The sequence below is a fragment of the Chiloscyllium punctatum genome, chromosome 32 (genome assembly GCF_047496795.1).
Source record: "Chiloscyllium punctatum isolate Juve2018m chromosome 32, sChiPun1.3, whole genome shotgun sequence".
NCBI lineage: Eukaryota > Metazoa > Chordata > Chondrichthyes > Orectolobiformes > Hemiscylliidae > Chiloscyllium > Chiloscyllium punctatum.
Window position 1 is genome coordinate 22,162,504 of NC_092770.1, and position 13,072 is coordinate 22,175,575.

The following is a 13,072-nucleotide window of genomic DNA, read 5'->3' on the forward strand; positions in this document are numbered from 1 at the left end:
TTTTACCAGTGGGTGAAACTAGAAGTAGAGGGCATAGCCTCAAAATAAAAGGGAGCAGGTTTCAGACTAAGCTGAGGAGGAACTTCACCTAAAGGGTTGTGAATCGGTGGAATTCCCCGCCCAGTGAAGCAGCGGAGGCTACCTCATTGAATATTTTTCAGGCAAAGACAGATTTTTGAACAGTAAAGGAATGAAGGGTTACGGTGAGCAGGCGGGTAGGTGGATCTGAATCCATGATCTTATTGAATGGCGGAGCAGGCCCGAACGGCCAGATGGCCTACCCCTGCTCCTAGTTCTAGCGTTCTTATGTTTACGTTCTTTTGTTCTTCTGATCACTAGCGAGATTCTCATACAGCTGTTCAAACCCTATTTATAAAAATCAGACTTTTCTATCTTGACATTGAGAATCTAATTTTTCGATTCTTGCCGTATTTTCCCAATAGCCTCGGCATTGCCCACATTATTCCAGGCCTGGGGAAATTCAGCCGTATGCTTCAGACAGCACAATTATCACAGTGTGCACAGTAAATTGCTGAAACCTTCCATTCCAGGGAGGTATTTGTTCAAGTAAGCAATTAATCAACAAATAGTTTTTTGCTAAGCGCGTATGACATTTCCAGTGGTCATTGGGTGAAAAGCTTAATTTCTAAACATCATTGAGACTTGTTCATAAATAGCCCCTTTGTGAATGTAAAACAATCTAAAGTTTCATAAGTGACTGAGCAAAAAGTCCCACTCCAGGATCTGAGCAGGGTCTGTGCTGACACTGAATATTGCCTTTTGGAAAATACATCAAACTAGGTGGTACATTGACTTGCTAGATATCTTATTCATCTCAGACAAGTACAGAAATAGTTTGAAATTCAGACAGTTAATTTACATGACTTCAAACTCCTAAGAACTTTCCACAACTTCCAGCATAAATATAATCTTTCTCAGTCTTCCAGAATTTGCTCACGGTTACAGGAATCAGACTCAGTCACAAGGGTCTGAGTTATAGGGAGGTTGGACAAGCTAGAACTTTTTTCTTTAGAGGATAGAAGACTGAGTGGGGCTCTTACAGAAATGTGTAAGATCATGAGAGGCCTGGATAGGGTGAATGCACTCAGCCTTTTCCTCAGGGTTGGGCAATCGAGGACTAGAGGGCATCAGTTTAAGGTTAGAGGGGAAAGAATAGAAGGGACCCTGAGGGGCAACCATTTTAGACAGAGGGTGTACACATATGGAATGAGCTGCCTGTGGAAGTGGCTGATGCAGGTACATTAGTGTGTCCTTTTATTCCTGATGAAGGGCTTATGCCCAAAACGTCGATTCTCCTGTTCCTTGGATGCTGCCTGACCTGCTGCGCTTTTCCAGCAACACATTTTCAGCTCCATGTTACTCCGATTAATATAGATATTCACTGGTAAGGCCACATCGGCAACGTACACGCAATTTTAACCTTTCTGCCTTCAATAAAAAGTTACTAAAAGCTAATGAAAATTCCAGGACTTGGGACTCCAAAGTAAAATCAAGTTATACACCTCACCATGCTTCCATCAGAGAAAAATAGATTGAAGAGAGAAAGGCTGTCATGAGCACAATAAATATCACTGAGTTTGGAATAAGATTGTTCGCAACCCTTTTTCAAATTACAAGTGTTTTGATTTTAACATAGTCAGCAGATCAGCCTCATATCTCAAATATGATGAAAGGTTAGTTATTTACTTATTGTTCGAAGTTAGTTAAGTAAAAAGCATTAATGCTATTAGCTAAATACAGACACTGAGATTAAGTAAGGAAGGGGAAAAGTTACATTCAAAGATGAAATGAGACCAATCTCTATTTACACAGCAGGCCTGGCTTAATTGGCGATCCTGCTTCTGAGCAAAGACTTGAAGTCCAATTCTGTCCTCTGTAGACAAACTGAAGGATACAGGCCCTGGGAGGGAGTGACAGTCCTTTCTTTTGTTTTTGTGCAACTTTTGTCATAACTCTGGTGGGAATAGTAAGCTGGAAATCCAGTTCCATTACTCTGCACATCATCACAAATGAGAAAAGTATCATAGAATCCCATTGAGTCCACACCAACCTTCCGAAGGGCATGCCTGGGTGGGATGCTCTATCTACGTAACCCTGCATTTCCCATGGCTAATCCACCTAGCCTGCACACAATGGGCAACTTAGCATGGCCAATGCACCTGACCTGCACATCTTTGGACTGAGAGGAAACCAGACCACCCAGGGGAAACCCACACAGACATGGGGAAAACATGCAAACTCCACACAGATTGTCACCCACGACTGGAATTGAACCCAGGTCCATGGTGTTTGGAGAGCAGTGCTAACCACTGAATCACTGATTAAATCGCTGGGATGGTTACGTCTGACTGTGACCACGGTCTATGATAAAAGGAAGTCACACCAGGTTTCATCAGTGAACAGGAAAATGAAAATGCATTTGTTATAACAAGTGTTTCCTCTAACATGGGATCATTAGTTAGTAATATGTAAATTTAAGCTATACCCCCTTTAAGCCCAAACACCCACAGAAAGTAGAGATGAAACAAAAGTCTTTTGAAGAATATCGTGGGTGGGAAGTTCACAGATAAAAAGGCACAAATTCTGATCACATTCTAATCTAAAAGGGAAAGTGATACAACTGCTTCACAGTTTTCCGTTTTGGTTTTTGTTGATGACTTCATTGGTTTAAATTAAGACCTAGGTCCAACTGACCAGTTACCAAACTGAGAATCAAAAAAAATTAAATCATATTTGTCTAATCTTTGATTGTTGTACAATTCTGGAATGCTTCAACCTGTGTGTGGAGCTAGTGAGTCAAGTAAAAGAGTCATAGAATCATACAGCATGGAGCAGGCCCTTTGGCTCAAACTGTCCATGCCGACCAAATTGGCCATCCATTCTAACCCCATTTCCCTGCACCTTGGCCCATACCCTTCTAAACCTTTCCTATCCATGTATTTGTCCAAATACCTTTTAAATGTCATTAATGTGCCTGCTCTGGATTAGTGGTGCTGGAAGAGCACAGCAGTTCAGGCAGCATCCGAGGAGCAGTAACATGGAGTCAGAGTCATAGAGACGTACAGTATGGAAACAAACCCTTTGGTCCAAATCGTCCATGCTGACCAGATATCCTAACCCAATCTAGTCCCACCAGCCAGCATCCGGCCCATATCCCTCCAAACCCTTCTTATTCATTTGCCCATCCAGAGGCCTTTTAAATGTTCAAATTGTACCAGCCTCCACCACTTCCTCTGGCAGCTCATTCTATATACACACCACTCTCTGCATGAAAAAGTTGCCCCTTAGGTCTCTTTTATCTCTTTCCCTTCTCACCCTAAACCTATGCCCTCTGGTTCTGGACTTTGTCTATTTATTCTATCCTATGCCCCTCATAACTTTATAAACCTCTACAAGGTCACCCCTCAGCTTCCAACGCTCCAGGGAAAACAGCCCCAGCCTGTTCAGCCTCTCCCTGTAGCTCAGATCCTTCAACCCTGGCAACATCCTTGTAAATCTTTTCTGAACCCTTTCAAGTTTCACAACATCATTCTGATAGGAAGGAGACCAGAATTGCACGCAATATTCCAACAGTGGCCTAACCAATGTCATGTTTCAACTTAAGATCAAACAAGTTGCATTATCCCATATCCAAAAGACAGCTGGAGCACAGTGTCTTTCAGAGTGGAAGGCCAATGGTATCTCAGACCCCACATTGTCTCAGCGGGATATTGTACAGTTACTATGATCAGGCAAATGCGCATAACTGAGGTTGACGAGAACTCTAACTTTTCATCCACCTTCTCGACCATCCGCCATTGAAGGGTTCTGTGGTGATAGGACCCAGTGCAGGATGTCTTAAGACTTAGCAGCTGTGGGCCTACTCCTTGGCCAGAAGCCTGGGGGTTCAAGACCCACTTCAGGACTTATTGGCCATGCATTTGTAATTCTTCCAATACCACTTGATAACAGGTGGCAAGAGAAGAGTCGTCTTTTGGTCAGCTGTACTGCAGAGGACAGCAGCAAGCTGAGAGGAGTTTAGCAGCAAAAACAGGAACCAGAGACAATGAGACAGCAACAGAGCATATTGGGAGAGCAGAGGTTAAACAGAGGAACAATCATTGTGATTGCTGACCATTTATATGTCCTTTCCCTAAAATTCATGCGTGGGACATGGGTGTCACTGACTGGCCAGCATTTATTACCAGTCTCTAGTTGCCTTCAACAAGGTGGAGTAGATGTCTCCTTTGAACCACTGCAGTCTACATGTTGTTGGTTGACCCACAATGCCATCAGATTTCAGAGTGATTGATACAACTGAGTGACTTGCTAAACACATTTCACAGGGCAGTTAAGAGCCAACCACACTGCTGTGGGTCTGGAGTCACACGTAGGCCAGAACAAGTGAGGATGGCAGATTTCCTTCCGTGAAGGACAGGAGTGAACCAGATGATTTTTAATCAACAACAGTTTCACCGTCATCAGTAGGTTTGTAATTTCAGATATTTTTCATTCAATTCCAATTCAACCAACTGCTACAGTGGGATTCGAACAAACCTCACCAGAACATTGGTTGGATCTCTGGACTAATAGTCTAGCAATGACACCACTAAGTCATCGACTCCTTTAATATCTCCCACAGCACAGCACACAGACAGGTAGAAAAATCAAGCTGTTCCACCAGAGGGGATCAGGCAAATGATTGCCTGGTGGACATTTTCCATGTGACTCTTATCTAAACCAGGTTTTCAATCATGATAATTATTCAAACATTAGATAGTTATAACAAATGAGCAGGTAGTGAATATTATCTTTTAAGCAAAGTTTACTCAGACAAGCAAAGTTTGTTAAATATTAAAATGCTAGAATTTGGATAAACATACATGATTAACAATCTTTAAGTTTTTAATCACTGAGTGAAACTATGGACAGAGTGCTAACAGTTGGTGAATTCAATAGAATGGAGAAAGAATGCACTTATTTACGTTTTCAGGCTTGTACATCCTCTCCTGTTTGATAGGTTTCTGGTGGGCAAAGCTTTATTCTATTCCTAAGGTTTAAAATAGTACAGAAACTCTGGTACTGTTAATAAAACATCATAAAGAAGAAAAACAAAATCATGAGAGAGTCATAGAGTCATACAGCATAGAAACAGGCCGTTTGGTCCAACTCGCCCATGCTGACCAAGCATCCCAATCTGACCTAGCCCCATTTGCCAGCATTTAGAGATATAGTCCGTATCCCTCTAAATCCTTCATATTCGTGTACCCAACCAAATGCCTCTTGGATGTTGTAATTGTTTCAGCCTCCACCACCTCCTCTCGCAGCTCATTCCATACCTCTGCACCATCCTGTGTGAAAAAGTTAACCCTGGGGTCCCTTTTAAATCTTTCCCCTCTCACCTTAAACCCTCTAGTTTTGGACTCCCCCCTATCCTGGGAGAAGGCCTTGTCTATTTATCCTATCTATGCCCCTCATGATTTCATGAACCTCTATAAGGCCACCCCTCAGCCTCCCACGCTCCAGGGAAAAAGTGATTTGTCATGGTGGAAACATGTGGGAGCTCCTAGATGCCAATGTAATCCAGGACAGCATGCCTGCAGGCAATGTTTACAACTCAAGAAGTTTTGGCTCTGGGTTATTGAGATCGAGACCAGTGCCAGAGTACTGGATACCTGCTCAGGGCTGGAGAGGAATGGACAGTGAGACAGGGAGGAACCAATTGTTATTTTCCCATTTAGCTACCCTGGGCAGAACAAGGAAAGAGATTCTGAATCGTTAGTATGAGGATCAAATCAAGACGGAGAACTTAGATGTACAGCATGGAAACAGACCCTTCAGTCCAACTCATCCATGCCAACCAGATATCCCAACCCAATCTAGTCCCTTGAATATTTACCCTATCCATGCCCCTCCTGATTTTATAAACCTCTATAAGGTCACCCCTCAGCCTCTGATGCTCCAAGGAAAACAGCCGCAGCCTATTCAACCTCTCCTCAAATCAACCACAAATCTTGCAACCCTGGTAACATCCTTGTAAATCTTCTGAATTTCTGGACAATTACCAGAGCCAAGTCCAAATTACTGTACAGCAAATGGGATTCGAGAAGTGAATGCCTGACTCAAGGTCTGGTTCAATAGAAGTGGGTTCCAGTTCATGTGGCATGTGGGGAAATCATAAGAAATCTATGGAGGCTCGTTGAGAAAGGAATTTGTGCTACAGATAAATAAGAACTGTATGGACGGTTTCAGATTTGCAGAAAGCAATAAGGGTGGCTCTGTGGTTAGTACTGCTGCCTCACAGCACCAGGGACCTGGGTTCAATTCCACCCTCCGGCGACTGGGTGGAGTTTGCACATTCTCCCCGTGTCTGTGTGGGTTTGCTCCAAGTGTTCTAGCTTCCTCCCACAGTCCAAAGGTTTGCAGGTTAGGGTGAATTGGCTATGCTAAATTTGCCCACAGTGTTCAGGGATGTGCAGGCTAGGTGGATTGGCCATGGGAAAAGAAAGGTTACAGGTTTAGTGGGATGCTCTTTAGGGGGTGGGGATGGACTTGCTGAGCTGAATGTCCTGCATGGATTCTATGACGGTGCTGCTCCCAGGTTTATTACAGTAAATAAAAGCTCTTGATACAGCAGGATAACAATATGGCAGATTTAGGAAATTTGGCTAGCTACAGGAAGCAGAGAGTTGGTGTAGGCGTGTCTTTTTCTGGTTAGCAAGATGTAATGAGCGGTGTGCCACAGGGAAGAGGTACTGCAGCCTCAACTTTCATAATTTATCTGATAAAAGAGACCGGAGGGATGGTTGGTAAATTTGCTTGGGAAGCAAAGATAAACAGAAAAGCAACTTGTGAAGAGGAGACCACCAACGGACACAGAGGTAATGTGAGTGGACATAGATCTGGCAAATGGAGTACAACACGCTATCTACGTTCACAGAAGAAATAAACTATAAATCGAGATTGTTACAGAAGATCCTGAGGAGTCTTAACAGGCTTAACATATTAAAGATGTTTCCTCTTGTGGGAGAATCTGGAACTATGGGTCATTATTTCAAAACAAGGGGTCACTAACTTCCACAGAATCATTGAATTATTAGAATAGGGCGGAAGGAAGCCTTTAGCCCATCATGCCTGTTCCAGTTCCATGACCTAGTGCTAACCTCCTGCCTTTTCCCCTTATCCCTGTACACTGTTTCTATCCAAATAACCATCCAATGCCCTCTTGAATGCTTCAATGGAATCTCCCTCCACCACATTCTTTCCATACCCTAACTACTTGCGGAGTGAATGTTTTTCTCACATTAGTCTCGCTTCATTTGGGCATCATTTAAATTTATACCCTCACTTTCATTTTTCCTTTAACTCATGGGAACAGCTCTTCTTTGCCTCCTCTCTCCTGCTCTGGTGGAATCTAATAACAGATGGGCAATACACTTTATCAAGTTACCATCTATGTACTAAGTTGAAAAACTCACCTCAGTAAGCATTTCTGTGCAAAAACGTCCATTCTATAAAAGCTCAGATGCATTAGGATTTGCCAAGCAAGTTAACAGCGTTACTCTGACACATTTTGAGAAGACAAACTAGTATTTTAAAATATTCTCTTCAAAAACACTATTACCAGCTAACAACAGGTAGCTTGATTGCTTTGATTGCAACCTTTGAGAGAGGGAATCTTCCTGTTGGTTATTGAATGCCTGGCCAGCTAACTTGACTGGATAGACACCAGCACGACCTTTCCAATACAATGAGCACCGCGGTGCTTATAATGAGACTCTGGTCTCTATTTTTGATTCTCCCTGTTGTGAGGTCATATAACTTGAAGCCAATCCTTGCACCGTAATGGCTGCCACGGATTCCTCCTCAAAAACACATGCTTCATATGTAAGCAGACGTCATATGGTATTTTGATGTGGATGCAAAAGGTTGGGTGACAGACTCATAAAACCAGGAGCTTCACCAGAAATCAAGAGAATACTCAAAGAGGAGAGTTTTGAGAAATCGTTCGACAACAATAGCAGGAAGATAGGTAGGTGATGAATCAGTGATTGATGATGGGGGAGCAGAAAGCGTAAGGGGTGAGGACTGCTCGGGGTGAGGGAGCATGCAGGGATATAAAATGGGAGAAAGTGACACAGAGAGCTGTGAGCCTCCAGCAACATTCACAAACAAGGCCAAGAATCTGAAAATTAGAAACCTGGGGAACAGGGAGCACTGTCACCTGGAGGCAGTTGAGGTCATGGGATTACAGTGTGGACAGAATAGGGAAGTTGGAAATGAGAAGGTTTTGGGGCTTCCTGACCACGGTAAGGAAAATGAAGATCGGGGATGGGGCGAAAGAGGGAATAATGGCCAACAAAAAAAAACAGAAGCAGGAAAGCATGGTTTGGTAGAGCATCAGAACTGAATGCAGGATGGATGTTATTGTCTATGGCAAAGTGTGGCCATTACACAAGAAAGATCCTCAAATACTTTTACAACGTACCAAAACCTTACATATTCATCTTGGTTGTAATCAGATGAATGAAAATCGTACCTCTTCGCTTTTTGAGAGTTGATGTACCATGTTGGCGGAACAGGAGGTAGCGTCTATTGATTGACCATTCTGTTGACAGCCAAGCTGGACCAACTCTTGGCAGTGCGTGTGACAGGTATACCTGCAATCTGGAGAAAACAGACAAGAATAGCTGGTATCAGTCTACTGCAAGGCTTCACTCAGCGACTACTGGCAATAATTTGATGTGATAACCCAACTGAGTAATATATAATCCAGCCCACAATGCTGGGCTTTAAACTCGCAGTTATTACATTGCGAGTCAAAAATAGTAGTGTTTGGTCACCATCATTAGAATCAGGTTTTCAAGACATGATGGTGACTGACATCCCAATACAAAGTAGCCATGGAAGTCGGTTTAGCTCAGTTGGCTGGATTGCTGGTTTACAGGACAGTGTGGGTTCAATTCTCATCACTGGTTTGAGGTTACCATGAAAGACTCTCCTTCTCAACCTCTTCCCTCACCCAAGGTCTGGTGGCCTTCAGGTTAAATCACTCCTCTCTAATAAGACAGTGGCCTGGCAAGTCAATGGCAACTGTATGCTTTAGCATTAACCTCCAAGCAGATATTCAACGCAACTTTCATCTTGCTCAAACTCAGTTGCCTTTCCCAGAGCAAATCATTCCCTCTCAGCTCCCACCCCCCCCATTTAGAAGTACCACCCCCCAGATCACACAAGATTCCCAGACACCGCAGTCTCAGGAATAAGTCCTACTCCATTGCCATGGGTTTATATTGGGCTCAAGTGAAGATTGGACCCTCATTTCTTTAACTTATCTCAGAAAGCATCCAACCAATTCTCATTACATTGACTAAAAACGGTAGTATCAAACTGATCTCAAGGTGGGGGACTGACTGATAACGATGGCCATTTATTTAAAAAACAAATAGAGTCACAGATGTACAGCAGAGAAACAGACCCTTCGGTCCAACTCGTCTATGCTGAGTAGATACCCTAAATTAATCTAGTCCCATTTGGCAGCACTTGGCCCATATCCCTCTAAACCCTTCCTATTCATAATCTAAATAGTGTAATTGTACTAGCCTCCTCTGACAGCCCATTCCATGCATGCACCACCCTCTGCATGTAAAAGATGCCCCTTAGATCCCTTTTACATCTTCCCCCTCTCACCCTAAACCTCTAGTTCGGGACTCCCTCCATCCCAGGGAAAAGACCTTGTCTATTTACCCTATCCATGCCCCTCGTAATTTTATAAACAATAAATAAACAAAGCTGGAGCTTTTTCCCTGGGGAAAAAAAAAAGAGGAGATTTGAGAGAGAAACTCAGGATCATGGTGGGGGGGATCTGGACAGAGTTGTTGTACCCATTGGTGGCAGAGTTGAGAACCAAGAGGTCACCCATTTAAAATCATTGGCAGAAGAAGCAGAGGTGAGGTAAGGGAGACCTTTTTTCACACATTCGAGGTTTGGGATCTGGATTGCACTGCTTCTGAGTGCGATAGTGGAAATTCTATTGTGGCTTTCGAACAGAAATGAGACAATTATCTGAGCAGGTTAAAAATAAATTTCTGCGAGCTGGCGTTTAGTCTCAGCGGTGTAAAGGTTGGTGCGCCAAACTACTACCACGCCTCCCTTGTCTGAATAAATTTCTGCGAGCTGGCGATTCCTGAAGAAGGGCTGATGCCCGAAACGTCGATTCTCCTGTTCCTTGGATGCTGCCTGACCTGCTGCGCTTTTCCAGCAACACATTTTCAGCACTTATCTGAGCAATCAATATAAAGCTACAGGGATTGGGTCTTACCGAATCACACCAACAGAGAACAATTTAACGATTCTACATGCTAGTGATGCTGGCTTGAGATAAATATTAATCAGGACATCTGTACTGGTCTTCATTTAAGAATGCCTTGGGATCTTTTACTCTCATCTGAAGGAGATAATGAGGTCCTTGATTCAATTTGTCATTTGAGAAACCGCGGCCCCAGCAGTACAGGGCTGAAGCATGGATTGTGTGTTGGAGTCACTACATTTGGACACTTGTACCTTTGACCTTCTGGCTGGGGTGCGACCAAATGCAGCATGGGTAGTTCACAGTTGTTATCACCTTAAGATAATAAAATGCAGGAACACATGTAGGCCATTCAGCCCATTGAGTCTGCTCCACCATTCAGTGCGATCATGGCTGATTTGATAACCCTTTATTCCAGGGTGAAAGGGTTTGGTGGGACAGAGAAACGGCAAAGTTTTTGAGGAGATCCGGTACCACAGCGGTGACATTGTTACGAACCTGAAATGTTCCCTATCCCTTTCCCATGTCCTGTACCAGCCAATTTGAGAAAAATGAGTTGCTCTCATTTTTGTTCACCATGCTGACCACAACAAAGCAATGACACAGAGTGATCGTTCTCCAATAGTAAAAAGGACTGCATTAGTGTAGACACTCAGAGGTTCACCACATTAAATCCAGAGATGAAAGGTTTGCCTTATGAACAGAGATTGAGCAGTTTGGGCCTCCGGGGAGGTTAGATGGTTGAAAGGAGATCTAACTGAGGTATATAAGATGGCCAAGTAGGAGAAAGCGAGGACTGCAGATGCTGGAGATCAGAGTGGAGAATGTGGTGCTGGAAAAGCACAGCAGGTCAGGCAGCATCTGAAGAACAGGAGAATCGATGTTTTGGGCATAAGCCCATCAGCAGGAATGAGGCTTGTGGGCTGTGGGCCTGAGAGATAAGTGGGAGGGGGGTGAAGGTAGCTGGGAATGCTAAAGGTAGATGAAGGTGGGTGAAAAGGTGATAGATCGGAGAGGAGGGTGGAGCGGATAGGTGGGAAAGGTGATGGACAGGTCATAGAGCGATGTAGAGCTGGAGGCTTGGGACTGGGATAAGGTGGGGGCGGGGAAATGGGGAAACTGGTGAAATCCACAATGATGCCCTGAGGTTGCAGGGTCCCAAGATGGAAGTTGAGGCATTCTTCCGGATGGTAAGGGTTTGGCGATGGAGGAGGCCCAGGACCTGCATGTCTTTGGTGGAGTGGGAGGGGGAGTTAAAGTATTCAGCCATGGGGTGGGTTTGTTTAGTGCGTGTCCCAGAGACGCTCTTTGAAACAATCTGCAAGTTGGCATCCAGTCTCCCTGATGTAGAGACCACATCGAGAGCAACGGATAGCAAAGTACAAAGCACAAAGTAGTGCCTTTCCTCATTGGAGTTTTAGATAAATGAGAGATGATCCTATTGAAACAAAGATTCTGAGGAGGATATCATCTCATCGATTTTGTTGGGGAAGGCTGGGAATTGGGGACACAGCTTATTAAAAAGTGTCCCTTTTAAAACAGAGATGAGGCCTTTTTCTTCTCAGACAGACTGGAGTTTGTGGAATTCTAGTCTCCAGGAATTTGTTAGAGGCATAGAATCAGAGAGATGTACAGCATGGAAACAGACCCTTCGGTCCAACCCGTCCATGCCAACCAGATACCTCAAATTAATCTAGTCCCATTTGGCCCATAACCCTGTAAACCCTTAGTATTCATTGACCCATCCAGATGCCTTTGAAAATTGTACCAGCCTCCACCACTTCCTCTGGCAGCTCATTCCATACATGCACCGCCCATTGTGAGAAAGATTTGCCCCTTAGCTCCTTTTTATATCTTTCCCCTCTCACCTTAAACCTATGCCCTCTACTTTTGGACTCCCCTCCTCTGGGAAAAGACTTTGTCTATTTATCCTATCCATGCCCTTCGTGATTTTATAAACCTCTAAGGTCACCTCTCAACCTCCAACGCTCTAGGGAAAAAAAGCCCCAGCCTATTCAGCCTCTCCTGAGCGCTCAAACCCACCAACATCCTTGGAAATTCTCTTCTGAACCCTTTTAAGTTTAACAACATCCTTTCAATAGCAGGGAGACCAGAATTGAATGCTGTATTCCAAAAGTGGCTTAACCAATGTCCTGTACAGCCACACCATGACCTCCCAACTCCTCAATGCACTGACTAATAAAGGCAAACGTACCAAACACCTTCTTCACTATCCTGCCTTTCCTGTGACTCCTCCTTCAAAAGAACTATGTGCCTGCACCCCAAGGTCCCTTTGTTTGGAAACAGTCCCCTGCGCCCTACCATTAACTGTGTAAATCCTGCCTTGGTTTGTCCTTATAGGAGGTTTATAATATCACGAGGGGCATAGATAAGGTGAATAGTCAAGCTGTTTTCCCCAGGGTAGGAAGTCCAAAGCTAGAGGGCATAGGTTTAAAAGGTGAGAAGAGAAAGATTTACAATGGACCTGAGAGGTAACTTTGGTGCATTTTTGGAATGAGCTGTCAGGACAGGTGGTGGGGTTGGGTACACTTACACTATTAAAAAGATATTTGAACAGGTACATGGATAGGAAAGGTTTAGAGAAAAATCACCTATACCGTGTATTCAAAAAGAATGGGTACCCGATTCTCAGCAACGAACCCAAACAAGCAGACAAAACACATCCAGAAACCCTAGCCACTCTCCCCTACATCAAAGACAGCTCAGAAATGACTGCCAGACTACTCAGACCCCTTGGCATCA

At 43.9% G+C, this 13,072-nt stretch overlaps 1 protein-coding gene across 1 annotated transcript in view; it reads right to left on the reverse strand.

Annotated features, from left to right (window-relative positions):
• rassf3 (Ras association domain family member 3) overlaps positions 1–13,072 on the reverse strand; it is a 213,724-nt gene that overhangs the window by 137,745 nt on the left and 62,907 nt on the right. The window contains exon 2 of the mRNA XM_072551884.1: positions 8,540–8,667. Coding sequence (XP_072407985.1) covers positions 8,540–8,667 — 128 coding nt within the window. The remainder of the gene's footprint in view (positions 1–8,539; positions 8,668–13,072) is intronic.